Consider the following 14,719-nt stretch of genomic DNA (forward strand, 5'->3'; position numbering starts at 1 on the left):
TGGTAAGGTTACATGGGATATAGTCCTAGAGGGCAGGGGGGCCCAAGACTGTTGCATGATATTCAAGGATCACCTGCTACAAGCTCAGGAGTGTTGTGTCCCAACTAGAAGGAAGTGCAGCAGGAGGGCCAGGAGACTTTCATGGATGGATAAGGAGCTGCTGAGAAAAATTCAAAGGAAAAAAGAGGCTTATAAAAGGTGGAAGCAAGGACAGGTGGCCTGGGAAAAATACAGGGAAGTTGTCTGGGAAAGTAGGGACCAGGTTAGGAAAGCTGAGGCCCAGTTAGAAGTAAACTTGGCTAGGGATGTTAAGGATAATAGGAAGGGATTCTACAGGTACGTAGTGAATAAGAAACAGACTAAGGACAAAGTAGGCCCCCTCGGAAGGTATCAGGAGAAGGCTGAGGTTCTGAATGACTTTGACTCAGTCTTCAATGGCAAAGGCTCTGACAGCACCACCCAAGTCTTGGAATGCAGATGCAGGGACTGTGAGAATGAAAACCTTGGGCCCACTGTAGGAGAGGATCTGGTTTGAGACCATCTTAAAAACCTGAACGTGCACAAGTCCATGAGACCTGATGAAATCGATCCATGGGTGCTGAAGGAGCTGGTGAATGAAGTTGCTAAGCCACTGGCCATCATATTTGAAAAATCATGGCAGTCAGGTGAAGTTCCAGACAACTGGAAAAAGGGAAATATAACCTCCATTTTCAAGACGGGGAAAATGGATGACCCAGGGAACTACAGACCAGTCAGCCTCACCTCTGTGCCTGGCAAAATTTTGGAGCAGATTTTCCTGGAAGGCATGCAAAGGCACATGAAAAACAACAAGGTGGTTGGTGACAGCCAGCATGGCTTCACTAAGGGGAAATCCTTCCTGCCTAATTTGGTGGCCCTCTATGATGGGGCTATGGAACTGATGGACAGGGTAGAGCAGTTGATGTCATCAACCTGGACTTGTGCAAAGCATTCGGCACTGTCCCCCACGACATCTCTAAATTGGAGAAACATCAATTTGATAAGTGAACCATTCGGTGGATAAAGAACTGGCTGGATGGTCACACACAAAGAGTTGTGGTCAATGACTCAAAGTCTGGCTGGAGACCAGGAACAAGTGGTGTCCCTCAGGGATCAGTGTTTGGACCAATTTTGTTCAACATCTTTGCCACTGACGTGGACATCGGGATTGAGTGCGCCCTCAGCAAGTTTGACGATGACACCAAACTGTGTGATACAGTTGATATGCTGGAGGGAAGGAATACCATCTAGAGGGACCTTGACACGCTTGTGAAGTGGGCTGATGCCAACCTCATGAAGTTTAACCACACCAAGTGCAAGGTCCTAAACCTGGGTTGGAGCAATCCCAGGCACAGCTACAGGCTGGGCAGAGAAGAGATTCAGAGCAGCCCTGCGGAGAAGGTGGGTGCTGGTCGATGAGAAACCTAACATGAGCTGGCAGCGTGCACTCACATCCCAGAAAGCCAACCATATCCTGGGCAGCATCAAAAGGAGCGTGACCAGCAGGTTGAAGGAGGTGATCCTGCCCCTCTACTCTGCTCTCGTGAAACCTCACTTGGAGTATTGTGTACAGTTCTGGTGTCCTCAACATAAAAAGGACATGGAACTGTTGGAACAAGTCCAGAGGAGGGCCACGAGGATGATCGGGGACTGGAGCACATCCTGTATGAATACAGGCTGAGAAAGTTGGGGCTGTTCAGACTGGAAAAGTAAAGGCTGCATGGTGACCTCATAGCAGCCTTCCAGTACCTGAAGGGGGCCTACAAGGATGCTGGAGGGGGCTCTTCATTAGGGACTGTAGTGATAGGACAAGGGGTAACGGGTTCAAACTTAAACAGGGGAAGTTTAGATTATATATAAGCAATAATTTATTTACAGTGAGGTTGGTAAGACACTGGAATTGGTTGCCCAAGGAAGTTGTGAATGCTCCATCCCTGGTAGTGTTCAAGGCCAGGTTGGACAGAGCCTTGGATGACATGGTTTAGTGTGAGGTGTCCCTGCCCATGGCAGGGGGGTTGGAACTAGATGATCTTATGATCCTTTCCAACCCTATCTATTCTGTGATTCTATGATAAAGAATAAATATAAATCATTAGATGTCTTTATAGTGAAGGGCAGGGTCAAAGATCTTAAATATGTCAGATGTATTTTAAGTGCAAAAAGCATGCTAGCATAAAAGAATTTTTTCCCGAAAAAAAAATTTGGTCATTATCCTTGAGTGTAAGCTTGCATATTTCTCCCCAGATAATGGTTTTGAGGTGGAGGATAAGGTGCAGGTTGCTTGTACTGTGAAATAGAAGCTCACTCCTCTAATCGAGATAACAGGGTTTCATTGAGGGACAAAATCAATAAAGCAAAAGCAACAACGGTGGGTCAGTGACCGTAGCCAGAGGCGCACCGATTAGCATTTGTTACAGGTTTATATACATTCACTATTGCATTAGTCACATACATATTCATAATTCCCATGTATAGGCGGGGAATATTATAACTAGCACCAGGAACTTATAAGTCTTCTCTTCTTGGTGCCTGCTGAGACAAAGGGGCACAAAATCACAAAATGGGATACAGAAACCTTTATAAGTAGTTTTAAGAAATGTTAAGTTTGATGGCTTTGTAACAGTAGCAATGGAAAATTACTGAGGTGCATAATACATAGAGAAAAAAATAGAGTAGAGCTAGAGAGCATACTGAGAATTCTCACAAGATAAATCATTATAGTTGGCCTAGTTTTAAGAAAAACAGTCTAGAAGAACAGGACACAGGGATAAGGAGTATCTGGGAACTGCAGGTGTCCAGGATGGGATACAGTTAAACTGATAAGCAGGAGGACAGGAGGATTATTATGTCTCTGGTGCTAACGAACCAATTAAGCTGGTATAAGCATCTACTGTGGGTGCTTCAAAGGCTGCCAGAAGTGATGAAGATTGTTGGAAGAAGTAAACGACCCTCAGAGACCACCAACACAATTCTGTAACTTTCTGGAAAGTAATGTAATCCATACGTAGCCTCATGAATATGTATGTAAGCGCAGTGGCCATAAAAGGACAGCTTGTGTAGCAATTAGGGAGACACACGCTAGGTAGAGCTTTCTGCCGTGTCTCCCGGTGCTGGAATAAAGAATACCTGCTTGTCATCTTAAAACTTTGTTGGCGAGTTTGTTCCTGGTGCTTTCTCCAAATGAACCCCCCCTGCATGGGCAGGGACACCTTCCACTAGACCAGGTTGCTCCAAGCCCTGTCCAACTTGGCCTTGAACACTGCCAGAGATGGGGCAACTCCAACCTCGCTGGGCAACCTCTTCCATAATGTACTTATAATACCTACAGAATTTTTACTTGGAAAAGACATGTATATTTATATAACTACCTCTAACACAACTACTGTTTTTTTGGTTTTTTTTTTAAGCTACTCATGCCTTAGATGCTATGCTTTTGTCACCTAGGTCGTGCTTTCCAAAGCCCATGGTATTTACTCCTCCACTGAGGCTTTTACTCCTCCAGACTAGTGGGCAGGCATAACTGCTCTTCTGATGAGATCTAGCAGCTCTGAAGCTACTCATTTTGGAAACGACAGATAGTTCCTTGTTTCTTCCTTGTATCATCATCCACATACTAAAGGTTGAGAAGCTGTACAGTGTCTAATAAAGAATATAAACAGCTGTATAGAATCATAGAATAGTTAGGGTTGGAAAGGACCTTAAGATCATCAAGTTCCAACCCTCCTGCCATGGGCAGGGACACCTCGCTCTAAACCATATCATCAGCAAAGAAGGCTGATGGTATCTCAGGCTGCAAGTATTGCCAGCAGGTCCAGGGCAGTGATCCTTCCCCTGAACTGGTGAAGCCACACCTGAGTGCTCTGTCCAGTTCTGGCCTCCTCAGTATGTGAGCTTAAAACACTAACAATAGTGTGTGTGTCTTTAACAGTAGAATAGACCAAACTGTTCTAACTTATTAACACGCAGAAAGCTTCTCCAACTGACTTTTACAGTAACGAGTACAGGAGAGACATGGACATACTGGAGAGAGTCAAACAAAAAGACTCCAAGACGTTTAAGGGATTGGACCATCTCTTGTATGAGGAAAGGCTGAAAGCTGGGACTGTTCAGCCTGCAGAAGAGAATGCTCAGGGGGATCTTATCAGTGTTTATAAATACCTGAAGGGAGAGTGTAAAGAAAATGGAGCCAGGTTGTTCTCAGTGATGTCCAGTGACAGGACAGGAGGTGATGGGCACAAAGTGAAGCACGGGTTTCCTCTGAACATCAGGAAACATTTTTTTACTGTGCAGGTGACAGAGCACTGGCAGAGGCTGCCCAGGGAAGGTGTGAAGTCTCACAGCTTGGAGATACTCCAAAGCCATCTGTCCTGGGCACCTGGCTGTAGGTGGCCCTGCTTGAGCGGGGAGGGGTTGGACCGGATGACCTCTGGAGGTCCCTTCCCACCTCAACCCTTCTGTGATTCTGTGATTTATTCATACCAGGACACTAATGTCCTATTGTGTTTAAGTACGGCTAATGATTTTAAAGTTCCCCGTGTGCAATAGCCAAAAACAGTGTATTCTGTGACACAAGCTTGGGGGCAGGAGCAGGAGAGGAATTGGCATTGAGACAAAGGGGCACAAAATCACAAAAAGGGATATAGAAACCTGATTCTCCGAATCAGCATCTACTGAGATGTTTGAAGCATGAGCAGCTAGAGAGCTTCAGGTTTAAGAGTGGCTTGTCTGCACTACTTCTCTTTAACTGGTGATCGAAAGACGGAGTCCAGGATTTCTGTCTTTTCACTTACTCTAGTTGATAACAAGAAACTGAAGAATCCATTTAACCATATTCCTTCCTTGCCCCATTCAGCTGTAACGGAGTCATGAAAAGTTTAACTAGGCTGCAGCACTAGTACCTGAGCAACGGCAGGTGATCTGAGAAAGTGTACAGATGCTTTGTACAGATGCTGCTTACTTTGTTTTGACACTGTCACAATGTAAAAAGAAAGTAGAATAGAACAGAATAGTTCAGTTGGAAGGGCCCTACAACAATCATCTAGTCCAACTGCCTGACCAGTTCAGGACTGACCAAAAATTAAAGCATATTACTCAGGGCATTGTCCAAATGCCTTGAACACTGACAGGCCTGGGGCATCAACCACCTCTAGGAAGTCTGTTCCAGTGTTTGACCACCCTCATGGTAAAGTAATGCTTTCTAATGTCAAGTCTGAACCTCCCCTGATGCAGCTCTGAACCATTCCCATCCCTGTCCCTGGATCCCAGGGAGCAGAGATCAACAACCCCCTCTCCACATTACCTCCTCAGGAAGCTGCAGAGCAATGACATCACCCCTCAGCCTCCTCTCCAAACTAGAGAAACCCAGAGTCCTTAGCCACTCCTCATAGGACATGCAAGTGTGACCATCACTGCTTGCAATCTTCATACACACAATTCTAGTTTGCAACAAGCATGGCCTATCCTCATTTAAATTTTCATAGTGCTAAATAAAATCCCACAAAACAAAGAAATACAGGTTTAATATACACACCACTTCCACCCTTCCAACTTAACTGTCTTCTTTAAACAATGCCTAAGCTGTTCCCAACAGATGACAGAACCAGCACGTAGCATGCAACAAAAGAAAAAAAAAATCCCAAACAGGAAGAAATATTAGAAATAAATTTCAGTAATACTGAAGCTACAAAATCAGAATTTAGGTAAATGGGAGGGAGAAGCACCAGCCTTGTTTATTATCTGATCTGCCATTTCACCTTTTGTGCACAAACCAGAAATGCCAAAATGTCTCTCAGGTTTCCATCTAGAGCATTAGAGTATTCATTAGATGTTTTTATTCCTCCCTGAAGTCTTTTGTATTAATCCGTGCAACATACTGTGCCATTACACAGCAAGTACCCTTACATCAGAAACTGTCATGCTAAGTAGAGGCATAGGCATCCTTCAGGGAACTCGGTGCAGAGCTGAAGAAGCCACGTTGTATCGAAATAGTCAAGTTGATATTGTGGTGTGAGTTGTGGTATAATGCAAGGTTCTAGCTGGCCATAGACCACATGTTCATTTTTTACAGTGCTTTGCAGTACTGCTTTTTATAGAATCATAGAATAGCTAGGGTTGGAAAGGACCTTAAGATCATCAAGTTCCAACCCCCCTGCCATGGGCAGGGACACCTCACTGTAAACCATATTACCAAGGCCTCGTCCAACCTGACCTTGAACACTGCCAGGGATGGAGCATTCACAACCTCCCTGGACAACCTATTCCAGTGCCTCACCACCCTAACAGGAAAGAATTTCCTCCTTATTTCCAATCTAAACTTACCCTGTTTAAGTTTTAACCCGTTACCCCTTGTCCTATCACTACAGTCCCTAATGAAGAGTCCATCCCCAGCATCCTTATAGGCCCCCTTCAGATACTGGAAGGCTGCTATGAGGTCTCCATGCAGCCTTCTCTTCTCCAGGCTGAACAGCCCCAACTTTCTCAGCCGATCTTCATATGGGAGGTGCTCCAGTCCCCTGATCATTCTTGTGGCCCTCCTCTGGACTTGTTCCAACAGTTCCATGTCCTTTTTATGTTGAGGATACCAGAACTGTACACATTACTCCAAGTGAGGTCTCACGAGAGCAAAGGGGCAGGATCACCTCCTTCGACCTGCTGGTCACACTCCTTTTGATGCAGCCCAGGATACTGTCGGAGTGGGAGTCGGGCCCGGAGTAACGACGCAACCTCAATATGAGTATGATCGTCCTCATTTATTGTTTGCATACACAGTGTTTATATAGGATTCTAAATCAGCCACGCTCCTAAAGCAAAGCTATCATTGGTCCCCAACAACTGTTCACACGCCTGTCTATACATTGCTATTGGCTAAGCTAAGTTTTACACACATATCTCTACAACAGCAGGGTGCATGCCTTGTGATAAGCGGTGCATTCCTTGTGGCCAGCAAGCTCCTGTTTCAGCGTTCTGCTTACATTTCTTCAACTCCAGGCCTCCCCGGCTCAGCTGAGTCAGAGAGAGTTCAAGGCTGTCTCACTCGGCTCTAATCCTGGGTTGTGCAGGCCCTCGTGAGAATAACCATTGCTCCACAATTCCCCCGTTTTTCTTTTGCACAAACCAGGATGCTTGCTGTCACACAAGGAAAATTTTGCTAAGTAATCTACTAAGTAAGCTTTGCAAACATTGTAATAAGCAAGGTACCAATACAGGCACATCCCGTTTTCTAACCTCCTTATTCCTCCCTTCAAGATGCTCATTAACTACAAGGTCAGTTTTACCCTCCTGCACAGCTGGTGTTTTTTACCGAGCTGGGTTTCTCACTGACTTTTACAAAACTGGTCCCTGGCCAAGTTCAGCCATGGGAATGTAACCCTTGCCTGCCAACCATGCTTCCACAATTCCCCTTTTTCTTTTTCAAGCATATTTGTTACAATTTTCATAAGGCTTTGCAGAATACACTGAATAATACAAGGCAAACAAATCAAGATAAGCAAAAGTAAGATACATACAGGCAAAAAATGACTTACAATACTGCTTAGCCAGGATCCTAGTCCCAGTGATCTTAACCAAGAGGTGAGGTCGCAAGAGTCTTTTAATTTGTGCAAGTTGTTTTTGAGTTGTTGCAGCTCCTTGTGTATAGAGCTACTATGGCCTGAGAGATTCATGCAACATGTATGGCTCTCTGGTAACAGGGGAGGCCATCCTTCACATCAAGGTCTGGCATGGCATGTGTCCCCACTGCTCCACGCCTGCTGGGTTGCAGCCAGCAGTGGAGCTAAAGGTTCTTCTTGGTGGCAGGCACAGAGGCCAACCCAGTCTTGCCCTTGATTGTGGTAGCAGGCATTTGGTCAGCCTCAGTCCTTGCATCTTGTTGTCAATGCAGTTTCACCTGCTTCATTCAATAACAAGCTCTTATTACGGCAAGGCACACACACAGATTTACATTAGCAGAGTAACTATTACAGGGTGCAGCAGCATGTTGAAGATGCTGATGCCAGCAAGGGACTAGCCAAAGAAATTTCTTACCAGTGGAATTCTCCCACCCTCTTAATTTGTTCCATTACCTGCTTTATAACACTACCGTTGTATTAGAATATTTCTATCTTTTGCCTTAGCATTTTCTAGCAGCTACTACAAATTTGCATACTCTAACATCTCTTTTAGAAGTGGCATCCATATAAATACAAGGTGTAGTTTGTTATCTGTAACTGGCTAGTAAATACAGGTGGTTTCATACACAAAATCAAAGCCTCTAACAAGAACTACTTTACAAACACACATATTCAGGCTATTACTTTTCAATTGCCCCCAAATGATGTTTAGCAATCATTGGTTTTTCTCTATCTCATTCTGCTTGGGGTATTCACATTCAGGTCCTGCAGCTGAGGCATCAGGTTCCTCCATTCGTCTGTCCAGCTCATGGCAAGGCTTGACAAACTTTGCAGGCATTCGCCATGGACCTGTAGGCAGGAGGACACAAATATACCCCCTCCTCCAGGTTATCAGTTCTTGAGAAGTAGATAGGTTCTGTATCTGCCACCCTGATGCTGCTCAGGTGACAGCTCGTAAGGCTTGTGGTTGCACTACCCCTCTCGCCTTTTCAGTTAGCAGTTCTTGTTTCAACCGATCTATCTGTTCCTCCAAGTCTTGGATTCATCCCCAGGTTACTTTAAACATATTAAGCTTGGTTTTCTTTTATTTTGTTTTTGGGTTTTTTTTTTCTCTCTTCGGCTCTGGTGTCCATCCTGGTCCTTCCACCGGTGGAGCACCGGGAGCCGAATCGGAGGGCAGCTGGCCTGCCTGCCCGGCAGCAGCTACAGCCACCTGCCTGCTTCAGCAGCAACCATAAATATCTGCCGACAACCTCACTTTTGCATTAACCCTTTCTTGTCTGAAATGTTAAACTACTATCTATTAGAAACTTTTACATGAACCCAACAACAAAAAATACACAGAACACCATCTGCCCTTAACACACACACACACATATGGGATCCCACAAGCACACTCCACACAACTACAATATTTGAAGCACAAAATCCCAACAATCATTACTTCCAGTACACAATCCCACGTACAGAACATGGCACAAGGACCCTGTGGAGACTAACAAGAAAACCAGCTCCGAGAAGCATCATCACAGTGCGAGGTGGCAGGCTCAACCTTAGCGGGTGTCCCCGCAGAGGCTCTGCCTCCCCCACATAGCATGAGGCTTCGACTTTTATACTGACCAAAACGCACACTCATTCCAACACAGGTGGCCAGCCTATGTTGGAAGAAGTAGCCAGCAGTATTTATAAAGGTCTCCAAAGTTCGGTAGAAACCTGGACATACCTATTTTTACCAGCTTCTAGTACATGAGTATCACAGAGAGAATGTATTAAATGAGTTGTATATGGGGTCATAAGTCCACAGTCCATCACAGACCTTTCCACTGCAGGTCTTGATGCAGGACTTTAACGTAAAAAAGGTTACTCCCTTCACTTTAAGAAGGATTGAAAACATCCATAAAACAGATGTCCTAAGATCAAATTTCAATTCATTCAACCACTGACAAGGGGGGGCGGCGGGCTGCTGAACTAATTTACTTTACAGTACACTGTTTCTTTTTACAATGTCCCATCCGTCCACAATTATAACATCTCATATCTTTAGTACCCCCGCGATCGCTCTAACCTTATTGTAAAAGGGGTTTAACAGCAGCAGCAAAGGCAGTAGCCTTGTATCCAGCCTTTTCCTCTGCTGTGCTCACTTTAAATCACATCTGAAGGTGGGGAGTAAGCAACAATTGAGCTGTTATACAGATATCATATGGTGCTAAGATATATGCAGAAAAAATATGTGCGATAATTGCCCGAGTATGCGATGATTTTAACCCGTAGGATGTTACCGGTTGACGCGCCTCCTTTACAGCCTTTAAATCCAATGCCTCCCACTTCTTTCCCCCCTGTGGAGTGTTAAACACCGGGAATGCCGAGGGACCCATAGCCGAAAATTCCCCCATAACAATTGCATCTTTGATGATAACGTTTAGCAGGGTTATTACTGTAATCCCGTACCCCGTGCCCAACACCCCCCTCCCATTCCCCTTTCTTTACTACTGGATTGTAGGAGGGTGGAGCAGAGGGTTCGGCGGTTTCTTTTGTCTCCAATACTTTAATTTCTTCAGCAGCTGTTGCAGTTGACCGTCACTGAGGCTGGATCGCATCTGCCGATGAACCGAACTGTCTGAATTGTCTGAGTCTGAGTTGGGGTCAGGAAGGGAAGGGTACAAGTCCGGTTCTGCCGGAGACTCTGGGTCTGGTTCCAATTCCGATTCGGGGTCTTCATCCTCTAGGTCGAAGGTGACCGCGTTTGCACTTTCTACTTGTACTTTTGGACGCGAGTGCCGTTTCACTTTATCTTCCCCCTTATGCTGAGGAGGCTTCTGTGATGCCGTGCCAGGCACAACGGGGGGGGGGCTTCCCTCTCTGCCCTCATTTCTTTTAAGGTCTCTAGGACAGAGTTCCATTGGTGTCCACAGTTTTTGCCACATGGTTCCCCCAAAGTCTCACCATTCCGATACGGAAAATATCAGACAAATGTCTGCAAAATGTCCCCATTTTTGGCCTAACTTAATTAATCGTATCAGCTGCTTCACCGGCGCTTCTTTCCCTCTCTTGGAGAGGATTCCGGCGAGCAAGTTGGCTGCAGCTTCCTGATCCATAGCTGCACCTGGGGGTTAGAGAGCTACTCTAACGCCGGCTTTCCGCGTCTGCCTGGACCTCTTGTCCCCGGCAGGGCTTCCCCAGCCGATTCTTCCCGCTCCGACCCTCCTCTTGCTGCTTACCACAGTCTCGGAGATCTTTGGTCGGGAACCATCCTCTGCTACCAGATGTCGGAGTGGGAGTCGGGCCCGGAGTAACGACGCAACCTCAATATGAGTATGATCGTCCTCATTTATTGTTTGCATACACAGTGTTTATATAGGATTCTAAATCAGCCACGCTCCTAAAGCAAAGCTATCATTGGTCCCCAACAACTGTTCACACGCCTGTCTATACATTGCTATTGGCTAAGCTAAGTTTTACACACATATCTCTACAACAGCAGGGTGCATGCCTTGTGATAAGCGGTGCATTCCTTGTGGCCAGCAAGCTCCTGTTTCAGCGTTCTGCTTACATTTCTTCAACTCCAGGCCTCCCCGGCTCAGTTGAGTCAGAGAGAGTTCAAGGCTGTCTCACTCAGCTCTAATCCTGGGTTGTGCAGGCCCTCGTGAGAATAACCATTGCTCCACAGGATACGGTTGGCTTTCTGGGCTGCGAGCGCACACTGCTGGCTCATGTTCATTTTCTCATCAACCTGTACCCCCAAGTCCTCTGCAGGGCTGCTCTGAATCTCTTCTTTGCCCAGCCTGTAGCTGTGCCTGGGATTGCTCCGACCCAGGTGCAGGACCTTGCACTTGGCGTGGTTAAACTTCATGAGGTTGGCATCAGCCCACCTCACAAGCCTGTCAAGGTCCCTCTGGATGGCATTCCTTCCCTCCAGCGTATCAACCGAACCACACAGCTTGGTGTCATCGGCAAACTTGCTGAGGGTGCACTCAATCCCACTGTCCATGTCAGCGACAAAGACGAACAGCATCTAGTAAATGTGGTGTATAACTCTCTGGCCAAAGTTAAGGTAAAGAAATGACAGCACTGCCCGTTTGTGACAGGAATTTTTATTGTACTTGTTTGTTAATTGAGAAAGAGGAACATATTAGCTCAATTGATTATGATCACATTGTGCTCCTGCTTAGGATAAGCTAGCAAATCCAGTGTTCCCAATACTAATTCAATGTTTTTATCTCTTAAACTAACACCTCGAAACAGAATAAATGCATTCCTCTTTTCATGTTTTAGTAGCCCAACTACTTTACTTTATTATTTAATCCGTGTCATCGGGTGTATCCTCCAAAGGAATGAGGCTCTGGAATTCATAGCCATGAGAAAAAAGAAACAAAACACAAAACCAACAAAACTTCTTCATTAGAATTTAACATTCTAATAAAACAAGACCTATCAATATATTAATCCAGTTACAAATACGTGTATATAGAAGGAAATCCTCTGGATGTCATTACAGAAAATGATAAGCTATTTACAAGAGACACAGCAAGATGGTACGGTAGCCAGGACCCACCATTCAGAAACCAAATGTGTTCTCTCCACTGTAGGCAACATACAAGAATCCATCCTCATCCTTTTCCTTCTCATAAAGTTGTCCCATAGTTAAGCTTGAAGGGAGAAAAAAAAAACCCAAAGAGAAACGGTTTGCTTGGATCGTGACAACTGCAAATGGTACCAGTTTGAACCTTACATAGACAAGGATTAATAAAAGCTAAAACTTGTGAATCAGTGCATAAAATACAAAAATTAGGATATATGAAAGCGGTTGATTCCTGAGTTAGCAAAATGATCCTGGGCTCTCTATAGTGTCTAGGGTTTTGTTATTCTTCACAAATGCATGTGTCAGAATGCTTCCTTATTTTACTGGAAATTAGTCACTGAACATATTTCAGGTTCTGAATCATAGAATAGTTAGGGTTGGAAAGGAGCTTAAGATCAGCTAGTTCTAACCCCCCTGCCATGGGCAGGAACACCTCCCACTAAACCATGTCACCCAAGGCTCTGTCCAACCTGGCCTTGAACACCGCCAGGGATGGAGCATTCACAATTTCCCTGGGCAACCCCTTCCAGTGCCTCACCACTCTTACAGTGCTGTGACTAATATCAGGCTCAAGAGCCTGGTGGCGGCACCTCCCTTGAATGCAACTGCATTAACCTCTTGCTTCTTGTGTGAGCAACTTGATTTCTCCCTCCACCTGGTGTAGTTGTGAATGTTCAGCTGGTCTCAAGTCTATAAAACTTGTGCTTTTTGGACTGTTTCTTTGAGCTCTGGGCTATTCTGGGGAGCAAAAGCTTTGTTTTCTGTACTGTTTAAAAGTGATGACTTCAAGTAATGCTAGTACCAAAATGTGTGGGCAGTAAATGACAAGTTAGCCAGGAACTAGTGTTTTTTTCAGGGGATAAGGTTTTGAACATTTGAACAAATGAAAAATTTTATAACTGAACAGGCATGTGTCCCTTCACAGTGTAAGTAGTAGTGGTCTTTAGGGCAAAGACTGCATTTTGAAAACAAAAAGAAGCCCAAGCGGTTACTTGGCCAGTACAACTGCTCCAACCATCTATCTGCAGATGAAACAGGCAGTTGACATCAGGCAGTTGCACAAGTGACACCTCCTCAGCTCACCTGAGATGATGGGGAAACGAGCATGGCTTTTTCCCCAAGAGAGGAGCTGGGAGGAGTTATAGCAGTACTTGAAATGAAAGGGAATTGGTGAGTACCAGATAAACTTCTGGATAAAAAGCATATCAAGAGTTTAGTGGTCTATGTAATGAACTCAGCCTACAAGATGAACAGAACCATTAATACATCAGATTTTTTTGTCTGTTAACAACTTACCATTTTTTGCATTAATATTGAAGGTTCAAGGCCCTGTTTTTCCAGCAGAGATGGGGCATCCCATCCTGAACATGTGAGATGAGACAATGTGTCCTTTCTTTCCTGTTCCTAGCAGTTCTACAGCACTGTTAAGATGATGACATACAGGCATTCCTAATACTCTCAGAAGAAAGCAAGCAGGAAGTGTTGGGCTCATGCTGCCACAAGAGGAGCCTGGTCCAGCGCTATGCTCCTCACTCAGGCCCTGCAGCCTCCAGCTATGTGGAGAGGTGAGAGCTGAAGCTGGAGCTGCCAGGCTACCAGGAGCACCTCTGCTGCGCACAGGGCGGGCAGGTGGTGCCCAACCCCCTGGGGTGTGGAGCAAAAGCAGCAGGAGCAGGCACAAGGCTGCCTGCTGTGGTAGGGGGTAACCTTGGCCTCTGTGGGGTTGCATTGGAGGCTGTGGAGGATGTGTGGTGGGCTGCGCTCGTTGCCTGAGAGTGATTGTGGAGACCTGTACCTGAGGTGATGTGTGAAGGAGCATAGCGTGCCTTTGGGGCCATAACAAGGCAGTTACATGGGTAAGAGCAGTCAGTTGAGTAGCTCATGGGGACTGACAGAGTAGTTGTGAGGGAAGGAGGAATGGAAGTGAGCCAAGGGGTGCAGAAAGACACCATAAAATGGTGTCTCAGGTATGGTCTGAAAACTTCAGTGAGTTTTGGGGACAACCTGGGGCTGAGAGCAGTGCATCGAGTGTGGCCAGTGGGTCCAGGGAGGTGATCCTCCCCCTCTACTAGACCCTAGTGAGTCCACATCAGGAGTACTGTGTCCAGTTCTGGGTACCTCAGTACAAGAAAGACAAGGAGCTAGTGGAAAGGGTCCAGTGGAGGGACACAAGGATGATCAGGGGCCTGGAGCATCTCTCTTATGAAGAGAAACTGCAGGAGCTGGGCCTGTTTAGTCTGAAGGAGTCTGAGAGGGGACCTCATTAACACATATAAATATCTCAAAGGCAGGTACCAGGAGGATGGCACCAGACTCTTTTCAATGGTGCCCAGCAACAGGATGAGGAGCAGTGGCCATAAACTAAAACACAAGAAGTTTCGCCTCAACATGAGGAAGAACTTCTTTACATTGAGGGTGGCAGAGCACTGGAACAGGCTGCACAGAGGGGTTGTGGAGTCTCCCTCTCTGGAGACATACAAAACCCACCTGGACACATTCCTGTATAAACTACTCT

General features: G+C 45.7%; 2 protein-coding genes across 2 annotated transcripts in view; one reads left to right on the forward strand and one right to left on the reverse strand.

Annotated features, from left to right (window-relative positions):
* Window positions 1–14,719, forward strand: part of LOC133215963 (nipped-B-like protein) — a 268,197-nt gene that overhangs the window by 212,703 nt on the left and 40,775 nt on the right. The window lies entirely within an intron of this gene.
* Window positions 11,701–14,719, reverse strand: part of LOC133215962 (gamma-aminobutyric acid receptor-associated protein-like 2) — a 29,025-nt gene continuing 26,006 nt past the window's right edge. The window contains exon 4 of the mRNA XM_061360334.1: window positions 11,701–12,271. Coding sequence (XP_061216318.1) covers window positions 12,181–12,271 — 91 coding nt within the window. The 3' untranslated portion in view covers window positions 11,701–12,180. The remainder of the gene's footprint in view (window positions 12,272–14,719) is intronic.

The sequence above is a fragment of the Neopsephotus bourkii genome, unplaced genomic scaffold, assembly GCF_033783945.1.
Source record: "Neopsephotus bourkii isolate Nb327-2 ecotype Australia unplaced genomic scaffold, CSIRO-AGI_Nbou_v1 NB_1019, whole genome shotgun sequence".
NCBI classification, from domain to species: Eukaryota; Metazoa; Chordata; class Aves; order Psittaciformes; family Psittacidae; genus Neopsephotus; species Neopsephotus bourkii.